Below are 15,306 nucleotides of genomic sequence, written 5' to 3' on the forward strand. Positions count from 1 at the left end.
TCCCTTCCTTTCTCTCCTTTCCCTCTCCCAAACGTCTCTCCTCTCTCCCACCCCCTCCCTGCAGCTGCACCCCCAGGTGCCCCCAGCCCAGGGAGCAGGGACTGGATGCCAGCACCCCGCAGGGGAGAGTCCCAGGGAAGGGGGGGGGGCTCAGCCTTCTCTTTGTCTGTCCCACTCTCCCCATCCCTTTCCCCGCTGCCATCTGTCCCCGCTCGCCTCCGCGGGCGCCGGCAGCCCTGGATGGAGCCCAGGCCTGGCAGGGCTGAGCGAGGGGGCGGCCGCGCCGCCCGCCTGGGGGGGTTCCCCCCGGCCGCTGCCATCTCCCCGTGCCGGCCGGGGTCGGCCGAGGACAAACCCGCTCGCTCCCAGCGCCGCTCGCTCGCAGCCGCCGGCCAACGTGCTCGAGCCTCGCAGGCTCCAGCCCGGGCCAGCTGGCCGCGGCCGGCGTACGTGGCAGCGGGGCGCGTCCGTCCCCCCCGCGCCTCGGGGGATGCCTCCGGCCAGGACCTCCCCGGGGCTTCGCTCGGCAGGGGGAGGAGAAGCTGCCGCCCCCGCAGCGTTCGTGGCTCAGGCCCAGCAAAGCCGCCTCACCCCGGCGGCCCCGCAGCGCTGCGGGCAGGGCGGGGGGCGCCGGGGGCCGGGCGTTATAAGGAGCGTGGAGGGGGGGTCCCGCGGCCCGGCCGGCCCGGCTCAGCCAGGATTTACCAGGCACACGCGGCGGTTGAGGGTGTTATATAAAGGAGGTTACACAAGCAGGACTGTTCCGGGTTTATGTAAGGGCCACCCCAGCCTGGCGGCGGAGGGATGGACAGTGGGACGGGCAGCGGGCGGGCAGGGCCGCTCGGACCTGGGCGTCACTGTGGGACTGGGATGGGGAGTTCTGGGGGTCCGACAGGGCAGGGCCCCCACATCACACCCTCCCACAGCCTCGCTTGCCCCAGCCCTTGCAATGGGATTTGTCCCGTGGCACATTGGCTCCCTCCGGTCTCCAGGAGTCTTCCATCCTGACCGGGCTGTTCTCTCTGGGGCCTGCTGGTCCACGCTGTGGCCACGCTGATCCGGAGGAGTCCAGTGACACCTGAGGAGGTGCTGGGGCTGCGTGGCCACGGAATGTGAAGCTGGGGGGGCAGTTCCCCCCCCCGCCCCGAGCCAGCCCCCAAGGGAAACTGAGGCACGGAGCAGACGCCTGCAGGCAGCACTGCTGAACCTTCGCCCATCCCCTGCTCTCGGCTGGCAGAGCCGGGGAAGAAGGAGGAAGGCTGCTGCCCTCGATGGGGGGGCTGGGACTGCTCACACCGGCGCCAGCAGCTCCCCCAGCCCCCGGCATCCTCCGGCCTCTGCGCCTGCGCCCGCGCTCTGCCGGTAACACCGTGCCCTGTTACTGTCAGCGCCCGGGCACCGAGCCAGGGCTCTCCCGCAGCTGCGCCGGCCCCGGGGGGTACCCGGCCTGCAGTGACACCCCCCGGGGCCGGCCCTGCTGCCCGGGGGTCGTTCCCACGCGTTGAGACCGCGGGCGGGTGTCGCCGTGGGGCCCGGGGGCACGGTGCCAAGCAGCGGGGCCGGGGTGCGGGATCCATAATTCAATGGGTGGCGCGGGGCCAGGCTGCCAGCGCGGCCCAGAGCCCAGGCAGCCCGCGGCCCCCCCGGGCACACACTTGGCTATTTTTAAAAGAGATTGGATCGACCTGTTTGGGCACTGAGCACTCTCCCCCGCCTCGCCGGAGACGACCCTGGCACTGGACCCCTCTCCCCCCCCGAGCTCTCCACAGTGTGTTAGCAGGACCACCCCCACCTCCATCCCCCATCCCGGCCCTCCGAGGGGATGTGGAGGGCGCAGGATCAACGAAGCAGCGGGGGCGTGGGGGAACTTTACAGGCTTCTTTCTCCTCTCTGGTGCAGTCGAGCCACTTGTTGGGTCCTGGATCTAGAGTCTCCCCAAAACACCCCTTGAGGGGAGCAAGGCCCGTGAGCCCAGGGCTCCCTTCGCCATTTTAGCGCGCCAGCCGGCGCAGGCGGCCGTCACATGGCGGTGAGAGCAGTGCTTGGCCCGGCCGCTCCGCGCCGAGGAGGCAGCCAGAAATCTGCTGGCAAGCTCAGCCGCCCAGCCACGAGGAGCACCCGGGGTACAGAGCCCCGAGCTCGCACCCACCGCCTCCATCAGCCCGGACAGGAGGGTGCTGGGAGCGGCTGCTGCCAAACCTCCGAGCTCGGCAAAGGCCCCGGTGCTCCTTGGGCTGCTGTGGGTGGGAGAGGAGCGCTCGCTTTGGGGGCAGGTCCCCAAAGAGTCCCTTGGGAGCAGGGCTCGGTGAGGTTGGCGTTGCTGGCTCAGGTGGTGCTGTGGGATGGTGTGGGGGGTACAGGGACATGGGGCCCACCCGGTGGCACCCGGGGTTAGTGATGGCCCTGGGGGAGCAGAGATCGGGCTGGGGTGGTTTGGTATGGGCAAAAGTCCATGTGGCACACCTCGGGACGAGCAGTGGTGGGGGTCCCTGGGCTGAACCAAGGCCTGTGTGAGCACCTCTGCGGTGCCAGGCGAGGGCATGGCCTGGGGGGCTACCCAGAGACCAAGCACCTCAGGGTTGGGCAAGTGGGGGCCATCTAGGAGACAAGTGAGGTCCCAGGGAGCCCTGAGGCCACGGAGAGGGGCTGTGGGGATCTGGGCTGGCCTCAGGCTGTGACCACCAGCCTCCGTCCTGCGCCTTGGCCGGGCTCCACCACTAACCACTTCCAGAGCTGCCGCCGGATTTGTTGTTTTTAGAGGCGAGGAGGGGCCGTGTCCGGCCACGCGGTGCCCGTGGATGCGCGGGGGGTCCCCACTGCCGCTCCCCCCGTCCCAGCTGGCTTGTGCCCCTCTCACTCCCATCACCCACACCCCAACACGTGGGCACGCAGCCACTTCAAAATGGGGGAATGCAGTTAGAAAAAGAGAAATGGAGAGAAGGGAAGGAAAAAACCCTGCGCCAGTCTCCAGGGGGAGTTTCTGCTCCCTAAAATGGCTGCCTGGAAGGAGCCAGGGGTGCGGGCACAGGGAGGCTGCTGGTGGTGAGCAGCATCGAGGCAGGATGCCACGGGGCAGCCAGCGAGGTGCCAGGCTGGCACGGGCTGGGCGGAGGGGACAGTGACAGCTGGGCAGGGAGACAAAATGGCTGATTCAGCAGCAGGGCTGAGCAGTCCCAGGGGCTGGGGGCACACAGGAGTGTCAGGCTGGGGGGTGGCAGGGAGCCCACGTGGATAACTTGCCCAGCCAAGGATAACCAGTCTGGGAGCCACATGTGAGTGCAAGGGACTTGAGAAAAAGGAGAAAAAAACAGGGAGAAAGGGAAAAATCCCAAGGCGGGCACAAGGGCTGGCAGTGGCAGCTGCGTGTTTTTGATGGTGTTTTTGGATTGTCTCAGCCATTTCCTGGCATCTGTCAAGGCTGCCAGAGAGAAATGCCGAAGGCCAAGGTGTGGGAGGAAGAGGAGGATGGAGAAGCAGGGGAAAGAAGGAGTATGGAGAAGAAATACTTGGCAAAAGTTATGGAAGGGCTTTGGGAGCAGCCAGGTGAGGAAGGATGCGCCTCACTGCAGTGTCTGGGTTGTTCCAGGCTGCGCCAGAGCCGCTGAGCCGGGATATTTTTAGCCAAGAGGGAGCAGGGTCGGACGGGGCTCCAGAGGTCAGAGCAGGTGCTGCCCCAAGCCCTGCTGCCCTTCAGGAGCTGGGCAGAGGCAGGACAAGGTGCCACAGGTTATGCTATGCTCCAGTGACACTGCCTGGTGGGGCAGCACTGGGTCACAGATAGAGGAGAGGGAGAGGGAGAGGAGGTGAGGCAGGAGCAGAACTGGGGATTCCCTTCCTGCAAGGAGCAGTGCCCAGATCCTCCATGTGGGGCTGTCCCTGCTCCTGTCCCTGGCAGGGAGGGCAATGGGGGCTGGTTGGTGAGTGTTCCTCAGTGGCTGGGGACATGCCAGCTTGGTGTTGTGAGAGCTGCTGGGCAGCCTATGCCTCAGTTTCCCCCAGCAGGGCAATGAGGGGGCAGTCAGCTGGTGGGCAGCCCTGGCTCACACTGGCATGGAGGCTAATGCTGGCATGGGGGCTCACCCTGGTGGCTTTGCCTTTTGCAGATGCAGAGCAGAGCAGCAGCCCCCGGACAGGCATTGGCTCGGACCAGGAGGACAGCAAACCCATCACGCTGGGTGAGTGCAGCAGGCAGGGCTTGGGCAAGAGGACGAGGGACACCCCAGCCTGTCCCCAGGGTCCCTGCCATGGTGGGGAAGGGGACTCGTGACACATAATCAAGCTGCCTGTGCACTGGTGTCCCCCAGCCCCTGCCTGGCCCCTGCAATGAGCTGGGCATAGCCTTAGCCTTGTCCTACACCCAGCACAGTCCCACTGAGGCCACAGCCCTTGGGCACGGCAGCTGCCATGGGGGTCCCATGGTGGGGGTGCAGCCCCAAGCCCTGCAAGCACTCTCAGCCACAGGGAAACTGAGGCATTGAGCAGGTCCGGGGCATCTTCGGCAGAGGGGACCAGTTGGGATGGTCTCTTGCTGGAGCAGGGAGTGGAGATTGAGGAGGGGGACAGATGGGGATTTGAGGTGCCCTCAAGCATTGTCACAAGGCAGTGCAGGATGGGAGAGGTGGTCCTGTTGCCCCCTCAGCACGCCCTCCTCTCTCCCGCACAGATTCAACAGACTTCCAGGAAAGCTTCGTCACCTCGGGGGTGTTCAGTGTCACCGAGCTGATCCAAGTGTCCCGAAGTGAGTGTGACTGTGATGCCACAGCCCAACCCTCGCCTGCCTGGGCACAGCAGCGTCCCTACAGCCCCCCCACCCCACAGTGAGCTGGGGCTTCCCTCCCCACCGGTCCCCCCTGACCCCACTCTCTCCCCACAGCACCGGTGGTGACGGGCACAGGGCCAAACTTCTCCCTGGGGGAGCTGCAGGGCCACCTGGCCTATGACCTGAACCCCTCCAGCACCGGCATGAGGAGGACACTGCCCAGCACCTCCTCCAGCGGGTAGGTGCCACCGGGGCTGTGCCAGGGCGGTGCCGGGGCCAGCCCAAGCACAGCCATGGGGAAGGCGAGGGGCAGCCAGGTCCTGCCACGGGCTGGCACTGACCTATGGCAAGCTGGGAGAGCTGGGGGTGTTCACCCTGAAGAAGAGAAGGCTCCAGGAAGACCTCAGAGCCCCTTCCAGTGCTTAAAGGGGCTCCAAGAGAGCTGGAGAGGAAGTTTGGACAAGGAATGGAGTCCCAGGACAAGGGAATGGCTTCCCACTGCCAGAGGGCAGGGTTAGATGGGTTTTCTTCCCTGTGAGGGTGGGCAGGCCCTGGCACAGGGTGCCCAGAGCAGCTGTGGCTGCCCGTGGATCCCTGGAAGTGTCCAAGGCCAGGTTGGACTGGGCTTGGAGTGATCTGGGGTAGTGGAAGGTGCCCCACCATGGCAGGGGGTGGAAGGAAATGAGCTTCAAGTCCTTTCCAACCCAAACCATTCCATGATTCTGTGACCCTTCCCTGTCCCCAGGAGCAAACGGCACAAGTCGGGGTCCATGGAGGATGACATCGACACCAGCCCTGGGGGCGAGTACTACACCTCCTCCAACTCCCCCACCAGCAGCAGCCGCAACTGGACAGAAGACATGGAAGGGGGTAGGTGTCACCTCCTTACCAGTGCCCTTCCAGTGCCCTGGGGCCCCCACCCTGCTCCCAGCATTCCACAAACCACTGCCAGAACCCCCTGTGACCATCTGGGCACCATCTGTGCCATGGTGTCCCTGTGGACCTTCAGGTCACAGGACACACTGGATGTGGGGGCTGCTGTGCCATCCTCAAGTCCCCCAGAACATCCCTGCTGCTTTTCCATGGGGTCTGTGGGGTTGCTGTCAAACCTCCCTGATTTGGACAGAGGCTCTCCATAGGTGCCCAGGTGTGTCTGTGGCCCCCCATTTTGGGCAGGGCTCTGTGGGGGCTGTAGTGTAGCTACAGGGAGCCCTGTTTCAACACAAATTCTGTTTGTAGGGCAAATCCAGCCTCCAGCCCCACTCCTGATCCTGCAGCCCCACACCAGCCTCCCCAGGCCCCAAGTCAGCTCCCCCAGCCCCACATCACTGTGGACAGCTTTCTGGCTTGGTGTTTTTTTTCCCTTTCCTGTCTAGACAAGCCCCAATTAGCTGTTCATTAAGAAAGGGGGGGCTGGGCTAATTAAAGTGATGCTGCAGGGCTGGCACAGCAGCTCCCACACCCCGAGGTGCAGGTGAAGAAGCTGCTCCTCTTCCTCCTCCCTTGGCTCTTCTCCTGCCTCCCCCAGCAGCGGGGTGGGCTCCATGCCAGCCCCCTGTTACTGCCAGAGCCTGGGGGTGCCCAGCTGGAGGCATCGATCCTGTTGGAAGGAAGTTTGGGGGATGCGGGTCCAGCCCCCAGATTGTGTCCCGTGTATGCAGGGACTGTGCCTCATCCTGCCCCACGGGGCTGGTGCACGGGGGATCCTGGGGAAGGTGCAGCCCCCTCCCCAAAATGGTGCATGGTGGCAGGAGGGAGCTGTGCCAGGGCATCTGTCCCCTGCCAGTGGCCTGACCCAGGCAGGGGTGAGGGTGGCTGGCGGGGGGCTCAGCCTTGGCGGCAGGGGGGCTTGGCAATCCTGTACGGGATGTTCTGGGAAATCCTCCTAACGGCCGGCTGAGAAAGGGCTAAACCCATTACCAGGCCCAGAGCTAAAGCCACAGCAGCAGGGGATTAATGTGCCTACCAACCCCCCCATTCAGCCCCATGCCCTGGGGTGGCCCCAGGAACCTGGGCAGCTGCTGCTTCCAGGGGTCTTTGCGGAGGTCACCCCCATACTGGCACCTCTCTGCCTCCCCAGGAACTCCTGTAGCCCCAGCCCCATGTGCCAGGGGAGGTGGGTGCCATGTGGGGGCTGCAGGGTCACAGTGGCACCCATGAGGGCACCCACTTCTACCAGCAGGATGGGACACACACGCACAGAGCTGTGTGCATGCACACACCTGCAGGAACACACACACAGGTACACAGAGCTGTGCTGGTACAACACATGCACGCACATTCACGCACACAGGTGCCCACACAGGTGCCCACCCTCCTGCTGGCACACACACACGCTCACATCGCACCCTCCCCACGCCCACCCTGACCCCGGGGTGCACCCTGCCCCCAGAATGAGCTCCCCTAACACTGCACTGAGATGGCAGCAGCCACGGGATTCGGGGTCCCATGGCAGGTCCTGATGTTGCACCCCGCTTTCCCCAGGCATCTCCCCCACCGTGAAGAAGACAGAGATGGACAAGTCCCCCTTCAACAGCCCATCACCCCAGGACTCCTCGCCCCGGCTGAGCAGCTTCACGCAGCACCACCGTCCCGTCATCGCTGTGCACAGTGGTGAGTGTCTTGCCAGGGAAACTGAGGCACGGAGGGAGGGCTGAGCGATCGGGGGGCTGGGGCAGCCACTGGCTAATGACACAGGCGTGTCCCCCCTTTTGCTGTCTCCTGCAGGTATCGCCCGAAGCCCGCACCCATCATCTGCGCTGCATTTCCCCACCACCTCCATCCTTCCCCAGACGGCCTCCACCTACTTCCCGCACACGGCCATCCGGTACCCGCCTCATCTCAACCCGCAGGACCCGCTCAAAGATCTCGTCTCGCTGGCCTGCGACCCGTCCAACCAGCAGCCCGGACCGGTAAGGATGCAGCCCTGTCCCCGCACCCATCGCTCGCCTTGCCATGGGCACCGGGGCCGCTGCTGCCCGAGGAGAGTCCCCTGGACCGGCACCGCCGCCGTCACCTCTGCCGCCGCATGGGGGGGTCGGGGTCTTCTGGTGGCACCGCTGGGATGTTCTCTGGGGCTGAGCTCCGGCCGTGCCGTGCGTTGGTTTGGGAGCGCTGCTCCATGTTGGCACCTCGTGTCTGCGGCGATGGAGGTGCTGTGCCCCAGCTCAGCACGGGGCACCGCGGGTGTTGGGGTGCTGGGGTTGAGCCGTCAGCTGGAGTTGGGGTGTTGGAGGGGAGCGAGGTGTCTGCCAGGGGTGTGTGACCATCTCCTGGAGTCACCATCCACCAGCGTGTCCAGGAGAGTGATGGGCTTGGTGTGCCCCATCCACCTGCAGAGCCCAGGGGTGACCCATCAGCTCCTCACCGTACCCGTGCCCCCGGTGTCCCCACGAGGGTGGCAGAGTCACACCGTGCTGCTGTGGGCCTTCCCTTGCCACAGCACCCTGCATCCCCCTGCACCCTGTGCACCCCACAGACACGGGCCCCCACATACCCCACACACCCAGCACCCCACACCCCACACCCCCATCACCAAACAAGCTCTGTACCAGCACCGTGCACACGCAGCACCCAGTGCATGCAGCACCCAAACCATCACCCCATACACCCAGCGTCCCAACACACAGCACACCCACCAGCACTCCATGCACCCCATGAACAGCAGCCTTCATACCCAAAGCCAGAGCCTGGGGGTGTTCCTGCTTCCATACTGTCCTGTGCCTCCCTTTGTCCTCCCAGATGTGGAGCTCTAGGGGAGTCCCTCTGACCTCTGCCCACCACTTGCCTGTTTCCCCTCACCAGAAGGGCCTGATGCCAGGGTGAGGGACATGGCTGCTGTTCTCCTATGCAGTGGCTCAGTGCTGGGCTGATGGCCACCGGATCAGGAGCAATCACGGCGGGGTTGGGCACAGAGCACTGGTGCAGGAGCCTTTTGAAGCTCTGGGTGCCCCTACCCCTCCAGGGAGTGCTTCAGAGACCACCCTGTCACTGTAGAGAGGGGTCCCAGCACCCTGGCTCCAGCGTGCACCACTGTGGGTGATGACCCCCATGGGGCATGTCCTCCACAGCTCCCCAGATCCCTCCTGTCCCGCCGTCATTTCGTGCCTGCTGCCAACGCCGACCGTTCAGGGCCGCTCTGAGACCCAACAAACTCATGTCTGCAGTGAGGGACACGCCGTGCCTGTGCCGGGGGTGTCCCCGGGGCTCCCCGGCCGTGCTGGTGTCTGCATGCGTCCTAATGGCTTGTGCTGTTTGTTTTTTGTCTGTGTTGTCCCCAGTTAAATGGAAGTGGTCAAGTGAAAGTGCCCAGCCACTACCTGCCCACGCAGATGCTGGCGCCGCCACCTCCCCCCGGCATGCCCCGCTTGGCCGTCTCTCCTGACACCAAATCCACCACGACAACTTCCGAGGGAGGGACGACCTCGCCGACATCACCCAGTAAGCACCCGCGGCGCCCACCCTGCTCCCCGGCCCGGCTGGCCCCCTCCTCTCGCAGCCCCCCAGGGTGTCCCCCCGTCCCGGTGCTGGGGGGATGTTGGCGGAGGTGGCCTCCCCGCAGCCGGGGAGAGGGCGGCAGCTGGCACGCCATGAGTTTGCTGGGTCTCAGGCAGGTCGGAGGGGACAGGGTTTGGGCAGGTGGCTGCTGTGGCCGCTGAGCCAGGGGGTAACGTGCTGGTCCCAGGGACCAGCTCGAGCCCCTTGTTCCTCTGAGCATGAGTGGAGCCACAGCAGAGCTTCCCAAACCAGTGTCCTGCCCAGATCCTCAGTGTGAGCTGTGCTGCGGGGGAAGCTGTAGCTTCTCCGTGTCTGTTTATCCCACCATGGCGGTGGCTGTGCTGCCGGGAACGGGGAGCAGCTGGCACGCGGGTGGCACTGGGACTAGGGACAGTGTGCCTGGTGCTTGTGTGGGCTGTCGTACTTTTGCTGCATGGGGTCCTTGGCGCCGGGAATTCTGGTCTTGTCGGGTATGTGAAGTGACACCAGTGCAGGGACTGTGTGCTGGTCCCCCAGAGCCCTTGGCAAGGTGGCACCTGAGATCTTTGTTAGCACGGTGGCTGACAAACTCTTTACCCTTTGCTCTACCTCAGGGGCCATAAGTGCCTTGGCCAGGAGGGTTTTGGGTGCTGGGCCAAACAGCCAGAGGGGAGCTGGTGTCACCCCAGGCTGGCATGGGGGTGTGTGCTGCAGTGGAGGGACACTGTGCTGTCGCCACACTCTGCCAGGGGGTTGTTCCTGTTCCCATCCTGCTGTACCCATGGGACATGGTTCCCCAAGTGGCTTCCGTGTCCCCGCACAGTCAAGCCCTGCCTGATTGAGCCGTTACCCTGTCCCTGGGTAATGGGCCATGGCTGATTGCCAGAAGCTGGTCAGCAGGAGCGGCCATCCCACGGCATGGGGAAGCCAAAGCCTGGACAATCTGGAGGGGACAGCATGGGATGGCATGGGGTGGCCTGGCTGATAATGGGGTCACAGCCTTGAGGAGGGACAGAGGAGTGCAAGTTCCTGCAGGCTCAGGATGCGTTAGGAGGACGTTGGCTGTCCTCAAGGGGTGCAGCTGGTTCCAAATCCCACATTCCCCTTGGCAGCATTCTGCTTCCAGCAGGGCTGAATGCAGAAGCTCAGCAGGGCTGGAGGTCCCCACTGCTGGATCCCCAGCTGAGGGATGGAGGTGGCAGCAGGGTGACATGGCCAAGTGGAACTGGTGGCTGCCATTGTTCTCTCCGTGGCAACTCAGCTCCAGAAGCTGCAGCGCGGGCACAGCCGAGAGCACCATCTGCGCCTGCACCCCGGGGCACTTGGCCCCCTCAGCCTCGGTCATCACCCTGAAACCACGGGTGGTACTGTCCAAGCACAGCACCCCTGGGTGCAGCACCCCTGGGCTCCATTCGCCTGCCATCAGGTCACAGCCAGGAACGTCACTCGGTCACCAGCGCCGGGTGCCAGGGAGCTCCGTCCCAGCAGTGCCAGGGAGAGGGCCGGGCCTGGCCCCGGGGGGGACAATGGCAGTGCCACCCACAGCCCCGTTAATGAGCTCTCATTTGTTCCCCAGCCTACTCTGCACCAGGCACGCCCCCTGCGAACCGTTCCTTCGTGGGATTAGGACCAAGGGATCCTGGGAGTATCTATCAGGCACAGGTGAGAGCGGGGATGCTGCTGGGGGGACCCTCCTGCCCTCGCCCCGGACACCCTTGGCACGGCATCACCGTGGGCATCGCTGTGGGCATGGCCAGTGCTGGCATCATCGTCGTGGTCGTCGCTGATGTGACAGTGCTGATGTGGGCACCCCTGCCATGGCACCCCTGCCATGGCATCACTGCTGAGGGCATTGCCACCATGGCATCACTGCCGTGGGCCTTGCCACCATGGCATCACTGCCATGGCATTGCTGCCCTGTTTATTGTTCCTGTGGGCATTGCTGCTGTGGGCACTACCGTGGGCATCGTTGCCGTGGGACACTGTTCCTGTGGGTGTAGCCTCCATGGCCATTGCTGCTGTGGCCTTGCCATGTCTGATGCTACAAGGAGTGTCACCACAGCAGTGACATCACTGCTGTGGGCATTGCCACTACTGGCGTGGCCACTGCAGACATTGCTGTGGTGGATGTCCCCACCTGGCATCACTGCCATGGGTGTTGCTACTGTGGGCAATGCCACTTTGGGCACCACCACTGTGTACGTCACCATTGTGGGGTTATTTCTATGTGCAATGCCACCATGGGCATCACCACCATGACACTGCAGCTCTGGCACTGCCACTGCCAGCTTTGCTGCTGTGGGCATCACTGCCTTGGCATCACCGCTGTGGCCCACGGGCATTGCTGCCATGACATCCTCACTACAGGCACCCGGTGCCAGGGCTTTGGGCACTGCTGGTGGCTCAGGGCCAGCACGAGTCTTCCATCATGGAGGGAGGTCACTGTGTGCTCTGGCTGTGCCCTGCCTGGCACCACCTGCCACCACCCTGCCTGGGTGCCCACAACATCTCCAAAGGAGGAGCACCAGGGCCGTGGGTCTCTCTCTGTGTGGGCACAGGCACCTGCTCTCGCTCGGCTGTGCCTGTGGCCACTCCAGCTGCAGCAGGAAGTTGTGTGTGCCTTTCCAGGGGCTTTCCATGAGTCCTGGGTTCTGGAGCTGGCACTGGTGCTGCAGGCAGTGCCATGATGCCAGGACAGGGGTGGCAGCTCCTAGCCTCACTTGTGACATGAGTGGTGTGGCCTCAGCATTCTCTGCAGGGGCAGCTGCAGTGGCTGCAGTGCTGCCCGGCAGGTGACGTGGGTGACAGGACAGAGGGATGGAGGTGCGGACAGTGCTGTGGTGGGGCACCCTGGGGTGCTGCCCTTGCAGGGGGGGAGTACTCAGGGTGCTGTGCTGTGCTGGGGTGTGGGCACCGGGGGGCTGTGAGCGGTGACACAGGGTACCCGGGGGTGCTGTGCTGTGCCAGGCTGTGACATTTGGGAACCGTGAGCTCGGACACCTGAGGGTGCTGTGCCGTTGCAGAGGAAAACACGGGGGAACCGGCTCTGATGACATCCCCCACTCTGCCTCAGTTTCCCCAGTCCTGCACATGGGGTGGACACCCCAAGGGCCTTGGGTCCCTAAAGAGGAGACCGGGGGCAGGATGAGGAGAACCTTGGAGGAGCAGGGGGCCAGAGTCTCTGTCCAGAGACAGGGGTCACAGCCACTCACAGTCCCAGGACCCCCAGGGTCCTGTGTATGGGTGTCCCCAGTTATGCTCGGGGAGGCTCCCCAGGGCTCGAGGACACTCTGCCTGGGGAAACTGAGGCACGGGGGAAGGAGGCAATGTCCCGGGAGGGGCAGCTGAGACCTGCCGCACTCTGGCCATGTGTGGTGGGGCCTGGAAGGGTTAAGGGAAGCAGCGGCCCCGAGCTGTCTCGTTTCCAACGGAAACCAGACATGAGGTAATCGGGAATGAACTTGAACTTGGGGCTGGGGGGGGAACAATGGGCCACCTCGCAGGGTCCCCAGCCGTGCCACCCCCCTACCTGTCCCCAGGCGGCACCATTCCTTGGGGAGAGCCGCCTTTGCTGTGAAGGTGCAGAGGGAGCGGCCCCAGGGGAACGCGGTGCGGAGGACGGACAAACTCAGTGCAGGAGCGGGGCCGCCAGCCCCGGCCCCGAGCAGGGGACACGCGGGGACAGCTGTCGGGGGTCTGGACACCGGCCGGGGCACGGGGCAGCTCCGCGGGGCACAGCACTAACACCGGCCTCTCTCCTCTCTCCCGGCAGTCCTGGTACCTGGGATAACCACCGCCGTGCCGCCCCTTCGCCTCCCTTCTCCTCTGCTTTAGGCACCCCCAGAGGAACATCCCCGTCCCCGAACACCAGGCCCAGCCTTGCGGTGACGACGGAGAGCGCGGCCTCACCACGACGACGACGACGACGACGACGACAAGCAAAACCCACACCCGAAGGAAAGAGCGAAGGAAAGGAAGAAGGAAAAGGGTCAAACTGTTTTAAAATGTAAAAGAAACAAACAAACAAACAAACAAACCAACAACCCATCCCAGGAGGACCTTTCCCCCCACCCCGGCGATGCGCCAGAAAACAAAGAAACAGGAAAAAAAAAAAAAAAAAAAAAAAAAGAAAGAAAGAAAAAAACACTATTATTTACCCCGTCGGCCGGCGCCGCGCTGAGACCTGACACAAGTCGTGCCAGCAATGCCTCCCGGAGCGGCTGCAGGGTCGCGGCGCCGAGCCCCGCCGGCCGCTCGCCGAATATGCAAACGGCTTTGACTCTCTCGTTCTTGCCTCTATGTGAGTAAAAAAGATCAAAACTTCCCCCGCCGACCCCCCCGGGCCCAGACTGTCGGGGGGCCCCGGGGCTGGGGTGGGGCGCATCGGGGACCCTCTCCTGCTGCCGCAGCCCCGCGGAGCGGGTCGCGCTCGGGCCGGGTGATGCTCCGTGCTGAGCGAGCGCCCCGGGGACGGTGACATCGCGCTGCGGTGACACGGTGGCCGTTATGCGGTGGCACGGAGACGTGGTGGCACGGTGGATCGAGCGGGTGGCACAGGAGGAGGGGGCTTGTGACCACAGAGGGTCCACGGGCACGGCCAGCGATGGTCGCGGTGCCGGTGGCGCCTCGGTTCCCGTGCGGACACGGTGTCGGGATTCTCCCAGCACGGCCCCAAACGTCACAGCGGCGGTGGCGCCCCGATTCCCTCGGGAACGCGGCACGGGGACTGTCGCAGCCCGGCCCTCACGGTTCCCGGGAGGCCACCGGAGCTCCGGTCACCATCTCTCTGGTCGCCTTCCTCCCCCGGAGCTGCAGCGGGCCGGGCCCCGTGTGTCCCCACGCGTGTCCCGGTGTCCCCCGGCGTGTCCCGGTGTCCCCCGGCGTGTCCTCTCGCCAGGGGTATCCGTGGGGCTGGGGAGGAGGGACGGGCGTCCGTGCGTTTGAGCTATGCATTCCTGTGGACAGGTACCAGGTGGGAGGCAGGAGAGGGTGCGCTCGTGTTGCACATTTTGTAGGAAATGCACTTTTAAGAGGGAATCGTCAAAAAAAAAAAAAAAAAAAAGAAAAAAAAGAAAAGAAAAGAAAAGAAAACGGAATCACGAAAAGAAGAGGAAGAGGAGGAGGAGGAGGTGGAGTCCTCGGCACTGGCTTGCCGGGACGGCTGGTTTGGGGTTTTTGGGTTTGGTGGTTTTGGTTTTTTGGGTTTTGGGGTTTTTTGGGTTTTTTTTTTTTTGTTTTGGGTTTTTTTTGTTTTGTTTTGGATACAAAAGGATGGAGCAAAGAAGCCTGAGCGACGGCGAGGGCATAGCCAGCCCCCCGGAGCCCCTCGAAGTCCCCCGGAGTCCCCCGGAGCCCCCGGCCCCGCGTCAAGTGCCTGAACTGCGGCGGGGAGGGGTCCCGGCCCTCCCGAGGAGCCCCCGGCCGGGGGCAGCACGGGAGGAAGCGCTCGGCGGTCCCCGTCCCGTGCGGTGACAGCGTGGCCGGGAAGGGGACGCAGGGACGTGGCAGTGCCTTAGAGCAGAGGGACCCCCGCGACGGCCGAGGCGAGGAGGAGGAAGAGGACGAAGGTGCCTGTTGTCCCCAGCGAGATGAGGAGACTGGTCCCCAAAGGATCGCCGGCCCAGGGGACACCCGAAGGGTGGTGATGGAGAGAAGCCACCGTGGGATGTCCAGGAGCTGGGAGCCACCGAGGCCACCGTCGCTGCCCGCCTGGCCCCCTCCCCGGGCACCCAGCGCCGCCCCGAGGACCACCGGCATCGCATCCCCCATCCCAGTGGCCCCCGCTTCCCCCCGCTTCCCTCCGCTTCCCACCCCCCCGGACGGCACAACGAGGCACCGGGGAAAGGGCTGACGCAGGAAATCCCGGGAGACAGAAAAATAATCAAAAAGGACAAGAAAAGGAGAAAAAAACACAAAAAAAGAAAAAAAAAAGGAAAAAAAAAAAAGGAGCAACAACAAAAAAAGCGCTTGGCGGAGAGGGAAACCTGTTTTTTTAAAAAGATCTGAGAAAAGAAACACATGAAAAAAAGAAAAAAAAGACAAAAAAAAAAAAAAAAAAAAAGACAAATAAA

General features: G+C 63.9%; 1 protein-coding gene across 5 annotated transcripts in view; it reads left to right on the forward strand.

Annotated features, from left to right (window-relative positions):
• Positions 1-15,306, forward strand: part of NFIC (nuclear factor I C) — a 40,370-nt gene extending 25,064 nt beyond the window's left edge. For 2 of the 5 annotated variants that reach the window (XM_058858836.1, XM_058858835.1), the window contains exons 3-11: positions 4,104-4,175; positions 4,664-4,738; positions 4,874-4,997; positions 5,505-5,629; positions 7,244-7,372; positions 7,487-7,671; positions 9,040-9,199; positions 10,812-10,897; positions 13,008-15,306. In XM_058858836.1, coding sequence (XP_058714819.1) covers positions 4,104-4,175; positions 4,664-4,738; positions 4,874-4,997; positions 5,505-5,629; positions 7,244-7,372; positions 7,487-7,671; positions 9,040-9,199; positions 10,812-10,897; positions 13,008-13,025 — 974 coding nt within the window. In that variant the 3' untranslated portion in view covers positions 13,026-15,306. The remainder of the gene's footprint in view (positions 1-4,103; positions 4,176-4,663; positions 4,739-4,873; positions 4,998-5,504; positions 5,630-7,243; positions 7,373-7,486; positions 7,672-9,039; positions 9,200-10,811; positions 10,898-13,007) is intronic. The other 3 variants (XM_058858837.1, XM_058858838.1, XM_058858839.1) reach the window with 3 other exon arrangements.

Source organism: Poecile atricapillus, chromosome 28 (assembly GCF_030490865.1).
Source record: "Poecile atricapillus isolate bPoeAtr1 chromosome 28, bPoeAtr1.hap1, whole genome shotgun sequence".
Taxonomy (NCBI): Eukaryota; Metazoa; Chordata; class Aves; order Passeriformes; family Paridae; genus Poecile; species Poecile atricapillus.